Source organism: Triturus cristatus, chromosome 7 (assembly GCF_964204655.1).
Source record: "Triturus cristatus chromosome 7, aTriCri1.1, whole genome shotgun sequence".
Classification (NCBI taxonomy): Eukaryota; Metazoa; Chordata; class Amphibia; order Caudata; family Salamandridae; genus Triturus; species Triturus cristatus.
In genome coordinates, this window is record NC_140590.1 from 707,611,481 (window position 1) to 707,637,270 (window position 25,790).

At 43.6% G+C, this 25,790-nt stretch overlaps 1 protein-coding gene across 1 annotated transcript in view; it reads right to left on the reverse strand.

Annotated features, from left to right (window-relative positions):
- Positions 1–1,089: 1,089 nt before the first annotated feature.
- CCDC137 (coiled-coil domain containing 137) overlaps positions 1,090–25,790 on the reverse strand; it is a 46,997-nt gene continuing 22,296 nt past the window's right edge. The window contains exons 2-6 of the mRNA XM_085617368.1: positions 13,696–13,826; positions 7,280–7,520; positions 6,903–6,985; positions 6,161–6,240; positions 1,090–3,576 (exon numbers count right to left, since the gene is read on the reverse strand). Of these exons, the coding sequence (XP_085473494.1) occupies positions 3,379–3,576; positions 6,161–6,240; positions 6,903–6,985; positions 7,280–7,520; positions 13,696–13,826 (733 nt within the window). The 3' untranslated portion in view covers positions 1,090–3,378. The remainder of the gene's footprint in view (positions 3,577–6,160; positions 6,241–6,902; positions 6,986–7,279; positions 7,521–13,695; positions 13,827–25,790) is intronic.

The window sequence follows — 25,790 nt, forward strand, 5'->3', positions numbered from 1 at the left end:
AAATTTGACATGAAGTTAGAACGACAGTCAAGGATTGTGCTTTTGTTAGTTTGGTGTAAATCCATTCAGTAGTTTAAGAAATTAGCATTAAAAAAGGTGCTCAAGTTGGGTATGAAGAGGGTATTTTATAAATATCTTGACACTTAATTCACAGAGAACCCAAGGTATCATATCCGCAGACCTGTGTGGTTACACAATGTAAAAAATAGCTTATTCTGATTGACAGAGGCACATTTTTCCCCTCCCATCAACCATTTCAGTACCGCAAATTCAAAATGTATCTGCAGTACCGGGTAAAGATCGGACAGGCTGGCCACAACATCGGGAGAACATGTTTCAGACAGCATTACTAGAAGCAGATACTAGGTTCTCATGTCCCGAAAGTAAACCTGAAAGGGCACATAAGTGGGAAAAGTAAACATATCCTGACCCACAGAGCCACGTAGAGGTCCCTAGGGAAACCCCTCTATCATCTTCCGTGTTTAAAATGGTGTTAAGACAAATTGATTTGGTCAGAGGATTGCAGATCCAGGAAGCTGTAACTAAGGATCACAGCGAGGTCCACTGGTATCACAGTTCCAAACTAGGAACCGCAGTACCATGGCAAGGTTCACGGCTTGGTGTCGGAGATCTTTGCAAGCTTCACTGACCAGTGCCAGAACCACAGCTCCAGTACTCAGTGAGGCATACACAGCATCTGTGGCACCAAGTCAAGAAGCTAGCCCTGGAACCAGAGTTCCTATTTTCAAAACCGATCCAAAAGTAAAGTATAAAAAAAAAAAAAAAAAAAAAAAAAAAGAAGTCTGCCCATAGTCCCAACCATGCAATTAACCCCTCATTGCTGAGGCATTGCGGAGTGGGTTTTAGCTGGGTATAACGGGATGGGAGCAGGGCCTAACTACGTGCAGTGGCGGGGTTGACTGCCACTAGAGGGGTGGGCAGAGGCCCAACTCCCAAAGTAGGACTTAGCCAGAGATCATAATGCAAGGATTATAATTCACATTATCCATACCAATAAATAACCATGCCGAAAACCAAAATCTAAATAAATAACAATAAAAAAAAATAAGATACTACATTCTCAAAGTGTTTAGGGTAACATAATATTTAATTTCATCTGTAAGCCAATGTACCAACATTTGTTATTGCATCGGTTTCATTAAGGATGACTTTATGACCATGAATTGAATTTGGTGTTATGATTGAGCCTATAATAAATACATTTAAAAAACGACACTAATAGTCGCCTGTAATAATTTATCACAATGCCCCTGTGCTACATGTAGAGAAAGAGCTGGCAGATGTTTTTTCTCAGGCACTGTAAGGAAGGAAAGTTTGCAGCCGCCGCAACAGTTTCTGTGCGCTGCAAACCAAGAGACAGAAACACACAACACACTCCCTGTGGTTTCGAAGCTCAGAGTCTGTGTTTTGGTGTGCGCAGCTCATGCGTCATCTTCCCTCACAACATCTGAAGGAAGAGTATAGCCTGCAGCCTGCCTGCAATCTGCCTCGGCAGGTCTGACGCCGAGAAACAGAACTCAGTAAGGGCTTCAATATTGAATGGTGAAAGAACAAGGAAAGAAGGAGATACTGAGCACTGTGGCCAGTGAGCAATATCGCGACAGAAAATCTGCAGTGCTACACTATGTAATGTGAGTTTTTTAAATCACCACTACTTTTTGAACCAAACAGTAAATTAGATTCGGGGACATATAGTTCAATATTTTAAGCTAAAAAATAATAGCATACAGAATTGGCCACCACTGACTGCAGGTGTTCCCCAAATCACTGTGGCTTTTGGCAACTATGGAAGAAAGTACTTGAAAGGGGGGGGGGGGGGGACAGAACTCCATGGTGCATAGCAATATCCTTATAATGTACAGTTGGGTACTAAAGCCCATATATAATGGTGTCACACGTTGTCACAAATGACATCAAAACTGACATTATCAATTACATCCTGGAGATATCACCTGATCAATGACATCACTACAGATAACAGAAGTAGAATAACCCCACTGAAATTCAATAAAACCTGAGATACAAAACACAGCGTGTCTAAGCTCTACAATTTAAATTTGAACACACAATGATGACGGTGAGAGGATCATGAAACTAGAAGCCATTAGAGCTGTATTGAATAGTCAATAACAAGTCTGCCTTTCAAATTTGTGCTATGGAGAAAGTGAATTTGCAGCAATACATTTTTTCAGTTGCTGCCAGCCAATCAGAATGCCCGGGTTCATGGAACTGGGATTGCTTTGTAACCACTCATCTGGCAATAAGAGGAAATGCTCCAGGTTCACTAGTTGACTGGGAACTAATGATCAAGGTGTTAAAAAGTGTTTCTAAGATTCACTCTTTGAAGCACATTCAACTCCTTTGTGAAATGCAAATATCTAAACAATTATTAAAACAGTTTTCAACAAGCCAAAAAAAGGCCCCATTCTGGTAAAGTTCCAGATTCATTATAAGCCCAATTTAATCAGGTAAGAGTGCGCTCTGCTGCAGAGATGAGCAACCTTTATTGTGGAAAACTGAATGGGAAAAACAACGTTTGTTCCCCACTTTTCAATGTAAACTATAACTGAACAGTCACTATCGCCAACTGTTTAATTTATATAAGGTAAGAACATGACCTAGTGACTAGCACTCTGTACAGCTGGAAATTGCATGTCAACTTTACATAAAACTCCATAAATGAATAGATAAATGCACTTTTTCTAATTCATTTACCAGCATAGGAAATAGACTACTTTGGTGCAGAAATGATCGGTCTCATGTTAAGAATGCCAGCAACTTCATTAAGGCAAATCTTACTACACTACAACTTGCTGGTGAGCCATTTCTAATATGAACATTAGGCCTAACTTTAGGGCACATTTTATCATTTTTATTAAATATATTAACAGTTATAATGTGCTTATTAGTTAACTGACCCATGTACCACATGTTTTCTGAACGTTGTAGGCCAGAAAACCGTTGGTACACAACAGAAGAGAATTAAAATTTTCATAAAACACGAATGAAGATGTGTGGGGACGACTGGGTCAAAAAAGCACATTTCCTTACAGAGTATGGGAAACATTTAGAAATAATGTTAAAAGGCTGGGGGATATTTTCAAAAACAGGAACTCTTTGGTTGCACACACAAAATTACATGAATGAAAAGGATAGTTGAGAAAATTACCATATTCAAACTGTGAGCAGTTTGGGGGTGTGCGTCACAAAAGAGCACGATGCTGGAGAAAGATCATTCATATATGAATGAATTAAGTCTTTTCTATCTACCCACTTGTTCTAGTGCCTTGAGTATGACCTCGGTAGGATCCAAAAATTGAAAAGTCTTTAATTGTTCACTTGCATCATTGAGATTCTTCAGCATGCGTTTAGTGGCTTGCTTGTTTGCTGAAGTTGTTTTTGCTTCTTCAAGGCCCTGTAAGCCTGTACAACTCGCTCCCGCTCTTCTTCCATAATCCTTTGTCGAGCCATTGATGTAAGCTGTGACTTTTTTCCAAGGGAGGAGGCATTCTGCTGCTTGAAAAGATTCTTGAGAAGAAGCTGTCGCTCCCCAGGCTACAACAAAAAAATAACAGAAGTGAAAAAAGATGAAAGAAATATGCAAAATAAACATCACTAACAAATGAACCAGAATCTTCAACGAATTCAAAAAGGACATATCTCAAAGGCTGTTTTTGATTACGAATTAAGAAAGAAAGAATCAGCCGGTCATAACGGTTATTAATATTTGGACTGATTTGGGGCATGAACAAAACAACTTGCAATCTGTCAAAGAAGCAAGGATATTCATGGGGAGAACGTTTGCATAGATCGTGGTCATGGATAGCTGAGCGGTCAATTATTTTCTGCAATGCACAAATACTGGGAAGATTTGGTGTGGCTTACACAGGGGCATTATGTGTAATGTTCCAGTCCATTGATTAAGGAGCATCTTGCTTTGTTAAAATGATCTGCAGAGGAAGGGTATACAGGAGAACTTGTCAAAAGAGGGATAGGTAATGCATACATGCATGCGATACGGTACATCATCCTAGATGCTGATCGGGAATGTGAAGAAAGAAGGTGATCTAGAAATTGAGTTTGGCTCATGTAGAAATAATTGGCAATCGAGCTCTGCGGCCTAATAAAGGACGTGTAAAAATGATATATAAAAGAGAAAGAACAGAAATTAAAGAAAGCAACACTTTGTTGTTTTTATGTGTGGGTGGTAAGGGGAGAGTGAATACTCCCAAGTCAGGCAACTAAGTAACAGACGCACTTTCAGCAACCAGCGAGCTAGGGGGCACCCATCTCTCACCCCTACAGGAGTAGGAGTTATGATGTATCCCTCATCTGTTTTTAATGTCAAGTGTAAAGCCACTGTAATTACCCACTTCACTGGTTTTTTTATTCCAGGGGACTTCAAACTCAGCAGAGGTGCCTGGGCTATTGTTCTATATACTCTTATTGTGACACTTCAAATAATAATACGTTGCAAAAACATGTGGTCAAGCAGCAGATGAGAGTGGGTGAACAGAGGAGAAAATGTCCAGACATATGGGAGTAAATTATAATATTATTTAAGAAGGCTGTACTCGCAGCAGCTGAATAGTCTTTCTCACTTAATTTGGGCATTTCTAAACCGTATGATTCGTGCAGTTGAAACAGCTGGAATGTATACTTCAAGCACCTAAATTTTTCTTTTAAAATTATCCAAACACTGTAATAGATCTGGGTATGCAAAATCTTTCTCGAGCAGGCTGATGAGCTTGAAGTTCGGTAATTATGAAGTAGTTCTGCTGTAGAGCAAACTTTTAGTCATTTCAGCTACAACAGGTTCCCGATCAGCTAGAGACTCGTGCACTCTATGCTACTCCCTTCTATCGCATCTCCCACAAGATCTGAAGACTGGCCAAGTTTGCACTAGTTTATTGTTACCAACTCACTGTCTAACAAGGACAAGGCTTGTTAACCTAGCCCAGTCTACTATATAATCCTGAATGTACTATAATGAGTGCATAAACACCCCAGGTTAGTGTTGATCAAAAGTCCAAAAAAGAACAAAACAAGTATACTCTAGCTTTATGACTTCAATGTCATAATAAAGGAAACTCTTTGGAAACGATACAAAAAGTTTATGTATTTTTAATTCCAAGACATACTTTGACATGTTATTTTCCTTTAGATAACTTCATGCAGTCAACATGTGTTTCACCTCCTTAAGTGGCACGCAAGCCTGAGGCTTGCTCAAGGCTATATGTTAATGAGCCTAAGTATTTGTGAGTCTTTGAATTCATATAATTGAACCTCTAAAATCCTGTAAGGAGCGGTCGAGGGAAAAATTCCCTTACAAATCATCCCAATGTGCCCAAGGGACTACACCCTTGTGCTAATATCTACCACCCTCCTTCTCTTCTTTTTATGTCATTGTGGTTATTTATATTACACACACACACACACACACACACACACTACACATGCCTGTCTCAGGGTATACTTGTGCATTGACATCTTGTTGATCTAACAAAGGTAAACACATCCAACAGTGAAATAGTATTCTCACTGGGTGCAACAAAGCCCTCATGACAGGGGTAAAAGGCCTACTGTCAGAATAGCTGTTGTCGCTGTCCCTCAGAGAGGAGATCTTGGTCTCTTGTTTTTGGTGGAAAGGAAGTTTTTGAGGAATTGTCTAGAGACTTGCATACTAAAGCATATCACCACATTATAAGGGTGTGGATGTAAAGAAGGCAAGGAGGGTTTGGGATGTTTTGGGTGACTTTGCTTCAGACATGTAAACATATCATTTAATGAAAAAGTGAATTTGACTTTCATTTTGCATCGGAACAGAACAGCACCTGGGTGAAAGGGTCTCTTTATATTAGGCCTGCTTTGAGCGCTGTTCAAGTGTTTTGTACAATTTGTTGCTAATGAGAGCTGGAGACTGGATTACCCCAAGCAAATTGGCTAGGTCACCCGTCTCCTCTGTATGTTTGCAAGGCCATTATTTGTTCAAGGAATAACTTTAACAACATGATAGTTCGCTTTAACCCGCAAAGTGGTAAATTTGACACCCATCCGGCTCTCAAGTTGTGAACAACAAACTGACAACATCAACATTATCTTGAGAACTGCAAGTTGATGATAACTTGTACTGGGTTACCTTTTCTTTGCCGACACTCTTTCTGGGCGTAACTGTGAAGGATGGAGGCTCCATGGCAACCTCGCCAAACTCTACCCGGTCTAAGAAACAGACAAAAAGCATCAGCGTTTCTATATATTTGCAGTAGTGTGACCCATGAAAACATTATGAAGAAACTCGGGACTCCATTTTGACATTTGCAAAGGGAGGAGGACACCAACTGCACGGCAGGTCTTGGTATCTCCAATCCAAAGGCAACATCCCAGTTTACGCTTCTAGCTCAACCAGTAGATCACCTAACACCCACCATCTTTGCATTAAAATGGAGGTACCCATGCCCCACTAATAACATGGCTCACCTACACTCCTCTTTTCTACCGAGATAAAGGGATTCCCTCCCGCAGCCTGGCAGGGGTCAGGGGTACAGGGGTACACTGGTGGAGAATCTGTAATGCTACCTAGAGACCACTCTTGCACCCAAGCACCACAGAAATCCACAGTTACCTTGCAATGTCAAACATCCCAGACAAAAGGGAAAGGTGATTGCAGGGACACTGGTCATTCACCAGGATCACATGGCACATGTGACAAGAGTAGATCAAGCTGTTTCTGTGCAGGTAGGATGATAACCCGAGCAGTGAAGAGATACATAAGACTATGCATTGGAAAATCCCATGTCCCCTTATGCTCATCTGGAAAAGTGCTAGGTAAAATCAGTTTCAGAAACCCTTACAGTAAGCTCACCCAGAAACAGGTATCTTACCTCGAAACATCTCCTTCTCCAGCTGATCTACTTTCTTTTCACCTTTTTTCATTAATGCCTTCACCTTTCTGCGTCTGTCAAATCTGTACAAAGGAGATAAGTGAAGCTGTAAAGACCAGAAATAGCAGCAGAAGGTACAACACATTATTCATAACTGCGGACAATTTTACAGCCACCACAAAAGTGGAGCAATTTGCGCTCAGCTTGCTTCTTTTCCCAGCTTTCTCTCAATTTTGTATTTTGCATATTATTAAACCTGAAAGAATATAAGTGGGCATTGGTGCTTAGCTAGTGATCATTCACAGTGGTGAAACGTTATGAATTCCCACCACTCCCAACCTCAATGCAACGCGGACTGCATAACTGTAGAGACATACTCTTTTATCTTCGGCTTCTCTTGCTTCGTCTCCCCGGCCAACTCTACTTCCTTCTCAGGCTCACGATCAGGCTGATTATTTGTCAGGAACATGACGTGGTTTGCAACACTGGCCATGCGTTGCATGTAATTGTAAGCACTCTCTTTCTTTTGTCTCTTGAACTTTGGCACCGGGATATCCAATGGGGCGTTAGGTGCCTTGGGTTCCTGCGGTCTTTGCTTGGAATATTTGTCTGAGGAAGCTGGAAAATAAAAAACATGTCAGACCATCATTTAGCACATCAGATGATTTAAATTTAGACACAAAACAAGGACAACATAAAATCACTCAATTTGTTTAGCGAAGGCTGCACTTTCAAGTAATCACATTTTAGGTATCCTTATTGTTTATTTACTTACATTGGGAGCCTATAAACAAAAGCTATTTTACATAAGTCTGAGACAGCATTGGGGAGGGACCTTCATCCCATTCCATAGAAAGCAATCTGCTGATGGGTAGTGCAGGTAAGGTTCTTTCCAGAGCAGCAGCACAAGAGGTTCCTATGTAGGGGACCAAGGAGGCCTGCTTTTGTTCAAACAAAACCAATTGCTCAGTCCTCCTCAGGCCTCTGAGGCAGTCACGGAGCTCATCCTGCCGGAAGATTTCAACTTGATTTGGTTCCACCAGATGCAAGTGATGACCCACAGAGAATACCGGAGAATCTTCCGACTCGTGTTGCTTTTGTCTAGCCTACCAGTTTATTAATATTAATTATACTGCACATTTCCGGTTCATAACTACATTGGACATTTTCGCCAAGCTACATCAAGTCAACAAACAATTCAGAAATCAAAACTTGATTTGGTTACATTGGGGGACAGTGAAACCTTTTTTATGATGTAAGACAACAAACTTCTACAGTATACTCACTTAGCCCTAATCACTGTCCGCAATGTTTCACTAATGCACACAGCATCACTAAAACATAGATTAATAGGACCTCAGAACTACCACACTGTCAATTCTGTGCTTTACTCTTAGTATTCTACATTTTATCTGTTTTTCCCGACTTGTACCTAGTTGATAAGTGCTCACCTCTATGTGATGAAAAAAATAACATTTCAATTTACATCACATTCCTTGGCCGGAGTGCCTTGGACTGACATGTCCCCATCAATAACACAACGAAATGTACGACTGGACTGGTCATTGCTTTTTACCACATCTGCCAATTGTTGATGTTTCAATGGCCTGAGCTGTGAATTTGGGGTCATTCCATTTTCATAGTCGACTAGCTTAACAGCACATACCTGTTTTGAATTAGAAATAGCAAAAATAAGACTTTGATGTTGGTTTGATCTGTGCTTCAATATTGAAACATACCCAGACCCTCATCTGAACAAGCCACAACAGACGTGGGCCATTACCTTTACATAATCCTTGATCAATTGCTAGTAAACTGTTGGAAGTTGAGCTTTAAAAGCATTCCTTATGACTTAAAGGGGTGTTAATAGATCACTTTAGCCAACTGGTGTCTAGGTAACATACTCCTTTCTAAACCCAATGGAGAATGTGTTTCACTACTGTAGTTGCCATGGAAATTCCGAAGAATGGTACTAAAGGGACCGTCTTTGAATATTTTTGGATTAGGTTATTTTATGTTGTCTTGATGCACTCTAGAATAGGCTGCAGGGTTCCTGTCGTTAGCCCTTTTCAGTGTTCAACAATAGTTTATTTTTTTCAGAACAGCAGCAATCCAATTGCATCTATCCTATCACAAGCAATTATTGGGTAATGCACATATTTCTGCTTTATATTACAAATGCATTCTTTGGTGGGAAGTGATGGGATGAGGTTTAGTGTGATATGTTGATAAATGGCATGGCAATTTGTAGGGCTGTGAGGTGGTTTGATCAGCAGTTTCATAGAATGGTGTGATTTCAGTGAGTTATAGTGTCATGTGGTGTGGTGTATGGTGTGAGGGGACACATCATATTTGTATAAATGTGTGGGGCTAAACAGCTAGCATATCATAATACTTGAATTAGACTACCTAAGTAAATTAAGTAGAAAGTAGGTTGCAATATAAAACAAGCATTTGCAATGCAATCAATCTCGCCTTTGGAACCTTATATGTATTTAGCTATGCAGCACATTAGACTGGGTGCTGAGACATCTACTGTTCTTTAACATGGAGGGAAAGTAAGCACCAAACTGCGTGACACACCAGGTATGGGAACTCATGGAGAGACATATTGCCTTTCAGCGGTAAATGGTATAGTCCAAAGCTCTGTTTTTAATATACAATCAGGGCCTTCAGTGGTCATGTAACTGAAAATGCAAGATTTGAAAAAAAATATCGTTGCCTAAGAGTGCTCGTGGAAGACAATTTTTATGGACTGGAATCTAGAGAATGCTAAAGTGATTCAGGTATTTTACTGACCTCTGCTGGTCGTCTTCTATCAAGAAAGTTAAATAGAGGCAGTTGCCAGAAAAATTAAAAAAATTAAGTCCCTCAGCAGAAAGCAATTGTGGCATTTTACCGACCTCTACTGGTTGTTTTCTATTAAGACAGTTAAATAGAGGCAGTTGAACAGAAAGAAAAGTCCCTAAGCAGAAGCAGGCAAGTCCTAGGGCTGATCTCCAGAGCCCACAAAGTACATACACATATAAGTATATACAAGAGTATAAACTCCCAAGATGCAAGGACATAAATTAAAATGAAAAATTAAATGAGAACAAGCATTGGCAAAGGCCATAGATCTAGCTTTAATGCTGTAACTTGTGCAAAAACATGTAGATGCATAAATATATATTTGTGCAAGCCTGCACCTGCATGCAATGGAATATTAAAATGACTAACCTGGTGATGTTACCTTTAGATCTTCGTTTCATTTAAAAACTAAAGCAGTACCATACTACATTCATTATAGTTCTGCTTTCATATATATGTGAAATTTAAGATCAAATAACAAGGTCTTCATTATAGTCCTTCGTTGCTATGGCACATTATAGAAATACAGCAGCTTCCTTCTCACTAACCTAAACGAGCATTGCAAAGCTAATAGGTCTTGCCTTTTGCCTTGCCGATGCTGAGGCACATGGTTAAAGAATTTAAAAACAACAAAAAATAAGCTTATGACACAGCTACGTGTTTTTTCGTCTTTTAGTTACCAATCCTAGTTGGATCAGTAACTAAAAAGAAAAATAAAGCATTCTTATTTTGAAAGCGGAGTGGGGGGGGGAAGCACCATTGAGTCGCAGACAAGGGGTGGAACTAACATGGGACACGGGTGGGGAGAAGAGTTTTTAAAGCAGATGGGGGATGCAACATAGAGCCACAAGGGGTGGAAGCACGGGTGGGGCAGGAGCAGCACAGGGACACTGGTAGTGAGATCAAACAGGTGTAAAAGCAACATTGAGCTAGCGGGTAGTAAGCACACGGGCGAAAAGGCAACGCAGGGGAAGTGAGGGAAAAACACACAGGCAAGAGGAACACAGAGTGTGGCAGAGGGGTGAGGGAATCGCACAAGAAACACATCGGGGAAAACAATCTCGTAGAGTACTTAAACAAAAATCAAAAATAGCGCTTGAAAAAGCGAGCAGGGAAGTACAGAGTAATGAGTCCATGATCCAAGGGCAGGACAAACAAAGAATAGGAAAGAAAGCCCACACAGCAAACAAATGGGAAGCAAGCAAATTACAGTGCTAATGAAAACAAGCAATGGTAAGCAATTGGTGGGCTCTAAACTCTCGCAGTAGACAGCACACTTGCTGGTGAGACTTAAAAATGAGGAGGAGCCACCAGGGGCTCACGTTTTAATCATTAAATTGTATTCTTTTTTTTTTAAATCAACAAATAAATAATAATTAAATGCCCCTGCTAGCAATTATGAGAAGCAGCCTGGACCTGACCAAAAAATATAAGCCCTGCGTTGTGTTAGCTATCTCTGCCTGACCCCAAGATGAAACATACTGAAGTAATATGCTTTTATATTGGGGTTAGACTTGTGGGCAAAAATCCCAAAAAATTAGATAAGGATTTCTTTTTTTTAAGTGTTGGTAGTTCTCGCCTATTATAGCTATCGGCATTACCAATGATTATTAGCCATGCAGTACAGAAGCATGGCTTAAAATAATTTGAAAACAAAAATCCAGAACTAATGTGTGTAAAAAAAATAATTAAAAAAAAATAGCGATGGCCATGCCATCAGGCCTTTTTTTGTCATTTTTAGTTGCGTGTTCCCCCACCCCTCTCACCTGTCCTCTCTTCCCACCTGTGTCTTCCTCTACTGCCCTCCTTCTGTGTTGCTTTGGACCCCAACCCACTTCCCAAATATACAGGTGACTGGGTTGAGGAATGAGGCAACATGGAGGGAAGACAAGAGAGAGAGAGAGGATGACGGAGCACACAGACCATGCAGGGTTGGTGAGAGGGTCAAAGGAGCAACAGAATGTGGGTGGTAGGAGCTGGGGTAGACACACAGGCTACAGGGTGTGGGTGGGAAGGGCTGGGACACGCACACGGACCCCAGAGGGTGAGCAGGAGGGACTGAGGGAAGCACACGGACAACGGACGGTGGGGAAATACACAGACGCACATGGACTAAGGAGGGTGAGTAGAGGCCTGAGGGAAGCAGGTCGGTGGGAGTGGAATGGCGGAAAGAACACAGGGAGAGTACCTGAAGGAGACACCTGTAAAAACACCCACATTCGCAGAAAGAGTGTCTGAAAAAGCCAGAGGTGGAAGATGACACTGTAAATGGTTTGTCTGTTGCCTAGAGCAGGAATGTAAGAGCAATGGCAACAATGGACGGGGTAGAATGTTGCGTAAGCTACAAGGTTTACTTTCCCATCCACAAATGCCCAAACGTAGTTCAGTCCAACAACGTTTGAATGTAAAAAGAATAGACTGTAGACCTACACATGCCCATTCAATACATAGTTGATGTGGTGTCTGTGCTTTCTGGGTTACTAAAAAGGGGTCAGGGACACAGTGGTAATTCAAACCCAATTTGGTGTTTTAAAATATCACACACAAGTACTACACTCAGAAGAGGAACTTTATATTTAAAAGTACATTATATCAACAGTCTCACACGGTTGCTTAACACATGCAATGATCCTTCTAACTGAATGGCCACTTGACCCTTTATACTGTTGATCATAGATCTTAACTGACATGGGAAATGTAGGCTATAATTCTTTATAGCTTATGTTCAAATTGTGACGTGCATCTCCAAATCAATCGGACAATGACTCGCACAGTAGGCCTGTATTCCTCCTGCGTCCCGCGCTCGAGGTTCTTCCCGGGTTTCAAGTAGAGCGTTGAGAAGCGCACAGCGTATTCAAAGGAGATTGACTAGCCTTGGATACCTCTTTTGAAATTGATATTGGAGGTGGAAGGCCCCCCCCCAGGTTTCCCTGTAAGGGAAGGGGGATTTATTTCTGGAACCTCGAGCGCGGGACGCCGGAGGAATACAGGATAGCTTGATTCCAGTGGCATGGAGAGCACGGGACCCACGTCTGGGTATACCCTTCCCACTCGGGGTGACAAATGCAAAAACAACAGTTGATGGACAGAGTGCAAAACAATGTCGTACATTCACCCCAGTACAGCGATCTGGGCCTAAATCCATCGTTTTTTTGCTCACCATGCCGTTCCAGTTTGAACCCAGCCATATGCAAATCAGTCTTGACCCTGTGCCTCATGGGAACAGTCCAGCCCGAACTGCCAAGCCAGGTCCTCCTGGACTGGAAACAAGCATCCTAGGACCGGTTTCGGGGGTTTCACCCCTCTTCAGCCAGGATAGCTTGATTCCAGTGGCATGTAGATCACGGGACCCACGTATGGGCATACCCTTCCCACTCGGGGTGACAAAAGCAAAAACAACAGTTGATGGACAGAATGCAGTCTTATAATCTATTCATCAAAATAAAAAAAGAATTTCTAGTATGTGGAGACAGCAAGGACTACCAGTGGAAGCGTAGAAGTGGTGTCAAATAAAATGAGTATATTTACAATATACTGTAAGACCTCAATGTTTCCCATTGATTGATCTTACATTCCGTTCACAGAGGTAGTAAGAGTAAGCGCACGATACATACAAGTGAAATGTTTCCAGGTACCATGCAAGTTACAACAAGTAGCCCTTTTTCAGCCATGTATTAGCATTTGCAGGTGTTGCACTAGAGATGGTGACCAAAAAGCTGAATAAAGGCACTAGCGTCTGAATCATCCAGCCTTTAAAATAGATGGGCAAATTCACTACTACAAGCACACAAACTCACTTTATTCTACTCCTCAGCATCACAGCTATTCATTTTCCCCATTTGTATTTCTAGTTTATTCAGCACTAGCAGAAATAAAACAATTGCGGTTCATATAAGTCAATAATGCCAAAGCAATGCATGGCAGAGAAGTAATCAAAACTGACCAACAATTTTTGTCCTTTTCTTCTTTGGCCGCTTCATTTCCTTCTGACTCTTCATAAGCTCACGCAGCTTGAAAGGGATCTCCTGATGGTCCAGATTCTTTGGTTTGGCATTGACCTTCTTTTTCTCATTCCTATGTGTGAATGTTAACAAAAACGTCAAAGATCATTGAGGAAAAGTCTGGAAAGTAACACAAAAATAAGCTTGTCCTGCCTGAAATAACCAACTGATTTACACTTAAGAAAATGACATTGTTCTACTAGTGGGCAGTTTAACACAGCTAAAATGTTTTGCTACTTTAATAAGCCAAACTTAGAACGAGATATCAGGCCATTGGCACCCAATATGCAAAAAACCTGGCTACCCATTTAAATACAATAAAGTTACAATAGCACATTGCATGGGAGTCAGAAATATGACAGGCTAGCAAATGACCCAATGAAACAATAACAATGTTCCACTTCACAGAACAGACAGTAAATACATCTATCTACCCTCCAAAAATATTGGGGGGAGCGGGAGTAATAGGATTCACATTGTCCAGAACACGAACAGAAATAATTGTACGACAAGAGAAAAGATGGAACTGCAGAAGAGGTAAGCCACCGGGACAAGAAAGGAGGTGAGCAGACTATGCTCAACTGACAGTTTGAGTCTACAGTCAATTTGTATTTCACTTGCAATAATGCTACAATTTGCAGACGGTTTACATTCGCGTCAAGTATTATGTATAGCATGCACTGCTAAATGGAGCACGTCTGGCCAGGAGAGAGAATGTAGCATATGGACGTGTACCTAATCAATGGTGCCATTTGAAACACTGGAGTCCGAAATTTTAACAAAATGCTGTTCAAGATAATCACAGGAAAGTATACAAGAACACCTACTATCATGTTAACAGGAATTTTAGATCTCACTTGTGCACACAGCGTTTCATGTCTCTCCTACTGTACATAATATTGCATGAAACAATAACAACAAAGTGGAATTCGAATGTTCTATGCATTTTTATTTCAATTTCTGGTAAATTGCTGGTCCCTGCAGTTAAGGGCAGGTAGATTTAGTAAACGCATGTGCTCTTCAGGGAGATCTGGCGGCATGTATGACCAGGACAACTGCCAGTTTATCAAATGGACTGCCGCAGGATACGGAAAGTAAGGCTGAATCTGACAAATCCTATTTAACCACGATTAAAAAAGGGCTTTAATCCAAGGAGCACTAGGCCACCTTCTTAGACCCTTCTAATAACATTATTCACTATTACATACGGAGAAAGAAAGATGACTGGGATAATTGTATCGGAGTAAAAACATTCAAATCTATTTTGAATTAAAATGGAGCTCGGAAACTATGGATTACAGGTTTGCAAATTGCTGACTGACTGGGAACCAAGGTACATAGAACTAAGAAACTCTGTGAAGCAAATACTAACATCCAGTGACTTTCCAAAAGACATGCAACACTAAGTAAATGAGTCACAGCAATGGCTATTATATATTTTTTTTAAAAGGGTAATTAAGGATCAGGCTTTATTGCTCTCCCTATGACCTGCAGCTTTGTATCTTATATCATTGACATATTTTTGTTCATCTTTTAGTGGTCTTGGGAATTGAGGAAGAGTGTATCATGGCAGGTTGCAACAGCATCTAGCTATGTCCCAGTGCCTCAGACCTCTTACCCTATCTGCAGTCAGGACAGTTAGCTGCTCTAGATTTATTTTGAAATCTTATTATTAATTTTAACGTTAAGCAATCATAACATAAGAAAATCTAAATAATAGAAAATAATAATAAGCCGACCAACCATGTGTGCAGTGCTTCAGAGAGCGGAGTTTAGGTATATCAGCAGAGCCAAACAGGGGTGGAACAGAAAACCAAGCTAGTATCAATACAAACTGAATAAAGCGGTCAGAGAGCCCAACAGTGTTTCTATTGGCATCTAAAGGAAAACACTGCAGCGTCATTAGTCATAGAGCAAGCACTATACCAGGGAGGGTGTCAGGGCTGTATCACGGACTGGGGTTGATACAGGAGATGCGGTTAGTCATTTCATATAATCTCAGAAGGGCTCCCACATATCACAACGCCTAACGCTAGGCACCAGTGCTTAATTTGTAAAAATGGAGGTGCCAGGGCCCTTCTAGGGAGACCACTGCAGCCTGCACCATCCATTGCCCCTGCCAACGCAGCCAATGACCGCACCAACACAGTTACTAGCATCCGCACTCCCGACAGGAGTGACAATTCAGAGTATTGTAAGCCACACACAGCTATAATAACGGTGTGGGTGACAGGTATTACTCTTTTTCTAAATGAATATTGACTTATTAAACACTGTTTTGTGCTAATTTCAAAATTAGACAGACAGCACCGCCATGTAGTGGACAGTCATTAGAGCCGGTGCTGAGCACCGGAAATCACTGGCAGGCACCAATACTGATGCACCTGCTCATTACAATGCATACCATCACTCAGACAGACTCAAAACTGGGGGCAGGAAGAAGCGGCAGAGTTGAGGAGCTTCATACATGCCAAGGTCAACCTTAATACTGCCAGCCTTCTCCGGGCGCACAGGACATCAACAACATATCCCACAATCATGGTTAGCGGCATGCAAGAGTGTCAATCAATCAGTGGTTTATATAGAGCAGCTACTCACCTGTAAGGGCCTCAAGGCGCTGAGGGATAGGGGGCTGCTGATCCGTTTGGGGCTGGGCGCAGGGGTTCAGTCGAAGGGCCAGATCTTGAGAACCTTCCTGAATTGGGTCAGCGACAGGGATACCGGAGGTGGAGCGGGAGGGTGTTCCAGGTCTTGGCGGCGAGGTGGGAAAAGGATCTTCCTTCAGTTCTGGTCTTGTGGATCCTTTGGAGGGTGGCCAAGGCCAGTTGGGCAGAGCGAAGGAGTCTGGCGGGTACGTGGAATGAGAGACAGTGGTTCAGATATGCTGGTCCTGCATTGAGAAAAGTTTTGTAGGCATGTGTGAGGAGCTTGAAGGTGATTCTTTTGTTGACTGGGAGCCAGTGGAGTTCTTGTAGTTGTTCAGTAATGTGGCAGCGGTGGGGGATGTTGAGGACCAGTCTGGCAGCTATGTTTTGAACGTTCTGTAGTTTCCTGAGAAGTTTCTGGGTGACGCTGGCATAGAGTGCGGTGCCGTAGTCGAATCTGCTGGTGATGAGTGCATGGGTGACCATCTTTTTGGATTCTGTGGGGATCCATCTGAATGTCTTTCGAAGCAGGAGCATGTGGAAGCAAGATGAGGATACGGCGTTGATCTAGCGGTTCATAGTGAGCAAGACGTCCAGTATGATGCCAAGGTTACGTGCGTGATCCATAGGAGGGGGGGGTGGCACTCCCAGTGCGGCGGGCCACAAGGAGTAGTCCCACACTGAGGGGGTGGGTCCCAGGAGGAGTACTTCAGTCTTGTCCTAGTTGAGCTTGAGGCAGCTATCTTTCATCCAGGTGGCAAAAGCCTTTATCCTGCTGTGGAAGTTGATTCTGGTGGCTGTGGGTTCATTGGTGAGGGAGAGGATCAACTGGGTGTCTGAAGTCAATCACCACACTCGGTGCCTCTGCCACTTCAGTCATAAAGGATCGGATGTAAGGGGGGTGGGGGGCAGCAGGCCCATGCAAGGTGCAGGAAGTCCGCAGGGTCAGTGGAGCAACAAGTGCAGCTCGAAGAGCACATGGGGTCCATCTGGTCAAACTGGTAAGGGGTTTAGTTTACACAATTAATTAAATTAAAGTGTATAAGCCTATGTCTTTGGTTAACAGAGTGGTTCACTACAATGCCCTTATCTTTTTGGGGAAATAGGGTCCCCTAACTCAACATCTCAGGATTCCTTGGGATCATTCACTGCAGAGGGAAGAAACTCTTCGGCCACCCAATACAGGTGAGAACCCCATCCCTCTGTATTGGTTGAAGGGTACATTTGTGCAAGTAGTTAACTACTCTAAATAGAAATTAAAAATGGTGTTAACTTTGGATCATCAAATACCGTGATTATAGAGAGGGCTGGGGCTATGCTTCTTTTTTAAACTGTTTACTCCCTGGCAGGTGGCCATAGGTGTCAGGAGAAGAGGGAAAAATATGCCTCTGTTCAAGAGACATGGCAGAAACCCATTACCAAACCAGCATAGGACCTGGCCCATTGAAACCCCCGGTCTACAGAAAACACCATGATTTCGGCATCATCGTCAGTCCTCCTTCATAAAACCACCAACATTTCTTTCCGATTACTTTAAGAAAAAGTTTCATTGAAAGCCAGATAGACCAGAATCCCCAATATGGTGCAAACGACGGTCTCTTCCTTTCAGTGTGTGGTGTAAGATGGCAGGAGATACTCGTTACACTGGCAATTAATGATAGCCAACTGCACCTTAAGTTAATATAACCATTTGGAAAAAGCTAGTTTTCCTTCACCACAAAGGAAGACATTTAGCCCCGGCTGAAATTAAAATCAGTGACAGTCAGGTGAAGTAGTGACTTGGCTGCAAGCTTAGGATCTGTAGATGAAAGCCCAATTTTGCAGGTGTATGTTATGGAGTGTAAAAAAATTCTCCAACTTTTATTCCATGTATTAAGAAAATTACACTGAGCAGTATTTCACCTGAAAATTGCTCCTGAAAATTGCTCCAAAGGGCAAACCTCACAAAACAAAGTCACACAAATGCCAACAAGAGATTGGTTTCAGAACATGTATGGCTCATGGAAAAAATTAATTTCTGTAGGACATTTCCTATTCTACCCAGTCCTCCCGTGCAGAAAAAACATGAATGTTTAAAGTAAGTGCGCAACACATTCTACATACATATTTATGCTTAATGTAAAATTCCAGAGTTATGCAAGACCTCGTGTAGGAAAGAAGGATCTGCTTCTTATGGTTACCCCCACGTTTTGCTTCATGTTACACTGTTTTTGACTAGTCTGACTGAGATCCTGCTAATCAGGATCACAGTCTTTCTACTTTCTCCCTAAACTGTTATGTCATGTACTTAGGTACACACCAGATTGGACACTGGTGTACTCTTATCAGTCAATAGTATATGGTACCCATGTAGCCAGGGCATAGGTACCCCAGAGGCCTCCCATGGATTGAAGCATGTATTATGCCACCCATGTAAGGTCATGCAAAATGGAACTACAGGTCTGCCATTGCAGCCTGTGTGAGTTGGTGCATGCACCACTTACTTAAGATATAGGTTTACTATTAAGGGTCACTACACTTAAAACCTTTAAGTCACCCCTATTGCAGGCCTTGACAATCCTGAAGGCAGGGTCTTGGTTCCAAGTGAGAGGATGCCACTGCATGAGCAGGACACCCCTGCAGCCTACGGAGTCCATTCTCCCGGGTGGTTACTGCTGCATCCATGGACGACATATAGAGTGGCATTATGCGACCGGGTGATGACCAACTCTAAAACAGCTGAAAGTAATCGACTGCTCCCCTACTTACCAGAATTGATCCACCCGGACCAATCTGGGTTCATGCCGGGACGCAATACAGCGCATAATTTGCGTAGGGTTAACGGAGTCATAGGCCGAGTGCATACCTTGGAGGAGGAGGCGGTGCTACTGGCACTCGACGTACAAATGGCGTTTGACACGGTGGCATGAGAGTACATGTTTGCAGTCTTAGACCGAATGGGCTTTGGCCCTAAATTCATGGGATGGGTCCAGTTGCTATATTCACAGCCCAGGGCCCATGTCGTGGTAAATAACTATCGCTCTACCACCTTCCCCCTCAGCCGAGGCACGAGACAGGGCTGCACACTGTCGCTGCTGCGATTCGCCCTGGTTCTCGAGCCCTTGGCGGTGTGGATAAGGGGGGACCCAGAGATTAGAGGCATGAGATGGACGGAAGACCACGAGGACCAGATATCGTTATATGCGGACGATATTTTGCAATATCATTGCGGCGGGTGCTCCATAGATTCCATATTTTTGGGTCGCACTCTGGGTATCAAATTAACTGGACTAAATCCCAGATGTATTCCCTGTGGGGAGACCCTCCACGGAGCCCCCGAGGCTACGATATCCCGGTGGCATCCCAAGGTTTTCTTTACTTGGGGATATTTATCACCACCAATACCACACTGTTTGCCGAGAAGAATCTCCAGGGGGTATTAAGGCGGTTTCAAACAGATGTAGTACACTGGAAATCTCTTCCACTAACATTGCTGGGCTGGGCGTCCTTATACAAAATGCTGGCCCTGCCGCGCTTTCTTTATGCGTTACAGAATACGCCCACTCCGATCCCAAACTCCTATTTTTCTCAGATTGAGATGGCATTGAGAGATTTGCTGTGGGACAATAAACGGCCCGCATAGCTATGAAAAAGTTAACAATGGGATGGTATGATGGGGGCATTGGATTGCCGGACCTGCGTCTTTATTACCAGGCCACGCAACTGGCGGCCATTAACAGCTGGGTGTTTGGGAGGCATGATGATCCGAGCTTCCGGACAGATCACTGGTTGATGGTGAAAGGTGGCTATAATAGAGCTCTTTATACCAATCATAAGAAATTGAGACTTACTGGCCCGACGGCGCGCGCGGTGGAGGTGTGGCATGGAGTGCAGAAGCAGATGGGTTGGAGGGGCCGCTTAACGAAGGCTACCCCCCTATGGGAGCCAGATATTCTGGGGAGACTGAGTACATCGGCGGGATTTGATAAGTGGGAAATGATAGGAATTTCCAAAGTAAGCGACCTATGGGAAAAAGGCAAAATGGTAACATTCCAGGAGCTTCAGGCCAGATACCAATTGGCTTCCTCGGAGGGGTTTCGCTACCTGCAGATAAGCCATGCCATAGAATCGGCCCGAACTAAAAATGCGCCCATTCCGGACTCTTCCCCTTTGGAGGACAGGCTTCTGTTAGACCCAATGAACCGAAAGGCCATATCACTCACATACTGTAAACTCATCAACAATCGGGTGGACCCGATGTCAAAACTTAGGAGAGCCTGGGAAGGGGACCTAGGGGACTTGGCCGAGAAGGACTGGCAGGAGGCATTATCATCACCCAGGGAGGGGGCTATCCCAATGCGTCTTCGCCTGGTGCAGTTAAAAATCCTACACCGAGTGTACTTTGATGCTACTCTATTGCATAAACTTAATAGGCGACCCGGCTCACTCTGCCTTCGACAATGCGCTCAAACGGGAACATTCCTGCATATTTTATGGGAGTGTCCCCACATACAGAGTTATTGGACTAATGTCACCAGGCAAATGGTTAGGACATGTTGCAAAGCTATATACCCCACACCCGCGATGTGCCTTCTCAATGTCTGGGTAGCGACGGACCTTACGCAAATTGAGTAAGAATAAGTCACATTGGGGTGGTGTCTGGCTAAGCGGAATATCACCCAAAGGTGGGGAATTGACAGCATACCACTACTGAGGGATTGGGCTAAAGACATGGATCATGCCATGCTCGCCGAGAAAATGGTATTCAAAGGGAGGGGATGCCCACGTAAATGGGACCACAAGTGGGGAAAATGGAATAAGTATAGGGGGGATATATGTGTCTCACCGACGATAGAGCGGAGGGGGGAGAGACAGAGGGCACAGGAGGGATGAGTGCAGAAACATTTACAAAGGGTGAGATGCGACCAGAATAGCAAGAGTTATACGGCGACTCCTGATTCGGAGACATACTAGGGTTTGTTGAAGGGGGAGGCTGATGGTATGTAAATTTAAGTACCCTGGACTCATGTGTGCTAGAGGTGCATTGAGGGAGTGTGGAAATGGTAGGAACTAACGTATCTACATTGTCTATGTAATTGTCTCTGCTGCTGTCTTTGTTTCAAATAAAAAATGGTTTAAAAAAAAAAAAAACAACAGCTGAAAGTAACACTATCGTGTTAGGTGTCAAACATTGTGGAATCATACCCGAGATTTGTGAGGTCCCTGGTGTTCCCGGTGTGAGAAGTTGGCCTAGTATATGCTGCCCACTAATTAAAGTGGGCAATTTGTACCAGTGCAAACAACCCTTATTGATGATTAGGTGAAAGACAACCTTTACTGAAAGCTATCCTAGTGGTAGCTATAGAGAGCAGCCTTCAGGCTAAGTCTCGAAGGAATGTAAAGCAGCTTGTTTTACCAGTGTATAACCTCCTGAATGACCAAATGAAAGGAGAACCACACAAGGAATATATAAAATATATTTATTTATTACTAAACTCTCTCTACTAACCTCTTTATGAGATTACAGAACAAAGCACACAGTATTAAATCACTAGAACAACAGTAAATAGCACAATACACAGTGGGCTCCAGGGGGAGACCAAACCATATACTATAACAACCAGGACTGGACTAGACAGTGCCTAGAGCAATTAGAATCGCTGGGACCCCAAAGAACTACCCAAGAAAGTGACACAGGGGACCCACGGAGGACAGGTGCAGTGTGAGAACACAGATGCGAGTTCCGTACAACTCTATGGGAAAGTCGCGGTTGGAATTTTAAAAGATTAAGGACACTTCGGAGAGGACTTTAAGCAAACCCAGTTAAACATAGAAGGTTCTAAGGCCAGCACCCTTGAGAGTATCGAGATACCTGTGTTACCTATCCCAGAGGAGCCGTATGAATAGGAGTCAAGTGATGCCGGAAACCTTCATCGTTTTCAATGGCGTGGTGCAAAAAAGTGCTGCCGCCGGGAAGATGAAAAGTGTCCGCTGTGATCCAAGCCTGGATCGGAGCTGAGAAAAACCTGAAAGCAGAGGCGACAGAGTCTGGGTCACTTCACAGTAACCAGGGTAGACGAATGCCCACCGATGTCGGGTGTTTCAGGTGAGAAGAGGTGAAGCTTGACTCTGCGGCCATTGGGGCCAGGAGACATCGACGATGACAAAAGTCCGGAGGTGAGCTGTCCCACGAATAATGTCGAGTGCTGGGAGGGGGGAGGGGGGGGGGGGTGTCAGGGTCCGGATTGAACACCAACAAACGTTGGTAACTGCAACCCACGCAGTCAGAGGTAAGATGCTTCGGTGAGCACCATCAAGGTCCTGGGGACGCTCCAAGCTATGGAAAGTCAGGGCACATCTGGAGCAACCAGGAAAGCCCACAGAAAGTCAAAGTTACCTTCACAGGGACCCACAGGACAGCGGACCACCAGGGATCGTGAAGGGACCTCGAGCTGAATCACAAAATACCAGCCCACGTAACACTCGTGGAGTGTAGGCCGGAAATCTTTGGTGCAATTACTGTTCGGGGTCAGGATTACAAGTAGCCAAAGCACAGCCTCAAGGGTCTCCAAAACACATATGCTGCTGCAAATGTACGCGGTGTACGGGGGTTTGTTCGGGTTGCGGGTTGCACGGTCCCCACGAGGGATATGCGCCTCAGAATTGCTGAGAGCACAGATTAACCTCAGAGACCTCGGGAACCCACTACCTGTGTTGCAGAAATCTTCGGAGTCCTCAGGACCTCGGGAGATGCAAACCGGTCAGATGCGTTTTAGGTGCCTGCCTTGCAGGGCAGTAACTCCTTTACTCCAAGGGAGATTTTCAGTCATCCAGCGTCGTGCAGATCGTCGAAGTACTTGGTTTCTGTAGCAGAGCTTAGTCCAGGTAAAATCTAAAGTCCTGTAGTCGGGGTTCCTACTTTATACCCAAGGAAGGGGTGGGACAAAGTCTGGGGACCCACCTATGGGAGGGTCAGGACAGAGGGGTGGCTACACCCATGTCCTTTTCCAGTTTCGCGCCAGAGCAGGAGCAAATGGCTCCTGCAACCGGTTTGAGCTGGACTATGCACAGGGACACCAAATGTGCCCCCAGTGCAGACATCAAAGGACTCTCAGAGTGCACCCACCCAGCCCCAATACATTAAAGCCTGTCTGGGAGGTGGTCACACCTCTCTGTGACAGGAAGCCTATTGTCAAACCTTCCCCTGCTCGAGCTTGGCTCAGCAGCAGGAGGGCAGACTAGTGTCTGTGGCTGGCAGCATCCATTTTGTGATGCCAGGGTCGAGAAAGCTGGTACCGAGTAGCCCGGTATGTCATATTTCTCCCTCAAGGAGGGTGGAATCATACCTCGCGGGGAGGTGGCGGGGGAGGTATGATTACAAGGTGTTTGACACCAAACATGACATGTTTCCATGCAGCCGTTTTAAAGTTAGCATTTACCGCGAGGTTATAATGCATTTAAGTATATATGGTTGGCTGCATCACAAATAAGGCTCCCTGTTTTCCGTTTTTACAGATTTTTACAGATAAATACAGACAGAAAGCAATGTGTTTTCTGTCTGCATTTATTTTTTAAAGTGGATAAATACAGAAAAATGTGCTTCTTTTAAGTGATTCTCTGTGCAGTGTTTCATGAACTATAGGCCAGCAGCTGAGCAGATGGACAGCAAGGGAAATAAAAAAACAGGATGAAATTTCTTTAAATAACAGCATATGTCAACTTACATTTATGGTATAATGCTTGTAAATACCAGTGGATGTACTGTTATGTAATATTTGGCAGCTTAAATAGCTAAAAACCGACAGACATCATAGTATGAGTGCGCGTTTATCAGTTAAATAGATATGGAAATGTACAGTTTTACAACTTCATTTATATGTAAAGTACAAAATAAATATGGATAAATACAGATAAAATGGCCAAAAAATAAATATGGATAAATACAGACGAAAATGGCCAAAAAATAAATACCATAAAACCGGGAGCCCTAATCACAAACAACCTCAGAATATAGGTTTCGAAGGCTGCAGAGGGGCTCTGCTCATGCAGGTGCACCCTCTCACAGAAAACCTAACACCATGCCTTCAGGATTGATAAGGCCTGCCATAGGGGTGACTGATAGGTTTATATGTGCAGTGATATAGTGAACCTATATCTAAGTAAGGGGTGCATGCACCACCTTACACAGGCTGCTGTAGCAGATCTGTGGTGTCATTTTGAATGGTCTCTCAGGGGGGGCACAATACATGCTGCAGCCCCTGGCAGGCCTCTGGGGTACCTATGCCCTGGGTACATAGTATACCATATACTAGGGTCTTATAATGGTACCCCAGAATCCAATCTGGAGTGTACCTAAAGTACATGCAATCAATTTAGAGGAGAAAGCAGCTAGGCTGGGGTCCTGAATAGCAGGATCCCAGCCAGACTAAGTCTTAAACAGTGAAACATCAGCAAAAAGTGGGGGTAACTATAAGAAGCAGATCATACTCTCCTACACCCGGTACCAGCCTTCTAGTCCCAGGCAGCCCAAAATGGGTGCTGCCGACCAGGGACACATTTTTGCCCTCCTGCTGCTGAGCCAAGCTCGAGCAGGGGAAGGCAGAACAATAGGCATACTGTCATGGGGAGGTGCGACCACCTCCCAGACAGGATTTAGCATATTAGGCCTGGGTGGCTGCGGTTGCCAGCGACCAAAAGTCTGCCAACCTGCTTAAACTAAATGGAGAAAAGACTGAGGTGTTGATACTGGGCAAGAAGAAAGATCTATGGGGCCCCCGACATTGGCCACCTGAAATGGGTGTCTTACCCCAACCCAATCAGCAGGTTCGGAACTTAGGTGTCATAATTGATGAACAACTCAATGAAGCAGCAAGCTGTGAAAGGGTCATCCACTTGTTTGAAAATCCTCTGGATGATGCCATTGTCCACACAACGTACTGTGGTCCATGCTCTTATTACATCTAGGCTGGACTATGGCAACATTCTATATCTTGGAGCCAGGATGTGGTACGAAAGCTGCGACTGGTTCAAAATGTAGCGGCCAGGCTGCTCTGTAAGATCCCTAAAACAGCTTCAATTTCAGGCACCCTCCGCGACCTGCATTGCCTCAGGGTTGAGAACCGCATAAAGTTCAAAGCCCTGAGCTATATGTTCAGAATCAAAAGCGCCTCAATATCTGAATGTACTAGTTCATCTTTACCTTCCATCTCGTGCCTTACGTTCGGCCACACAGGCAAACTTTACGGTGCTGAGGATCAGGCTGTCCTGCATGGGCGGCCCGTCCTTTTCTTATACTGGCCCATTGTTGTGGAACTTCCTTCCGATGGCACTTCGGACTGAAACCACTTACGAGAATTATCGTAAGGGTTTTAAAACCTGGCTGTTTAATATGTAGAGCTTATCTTTCTTCCTCC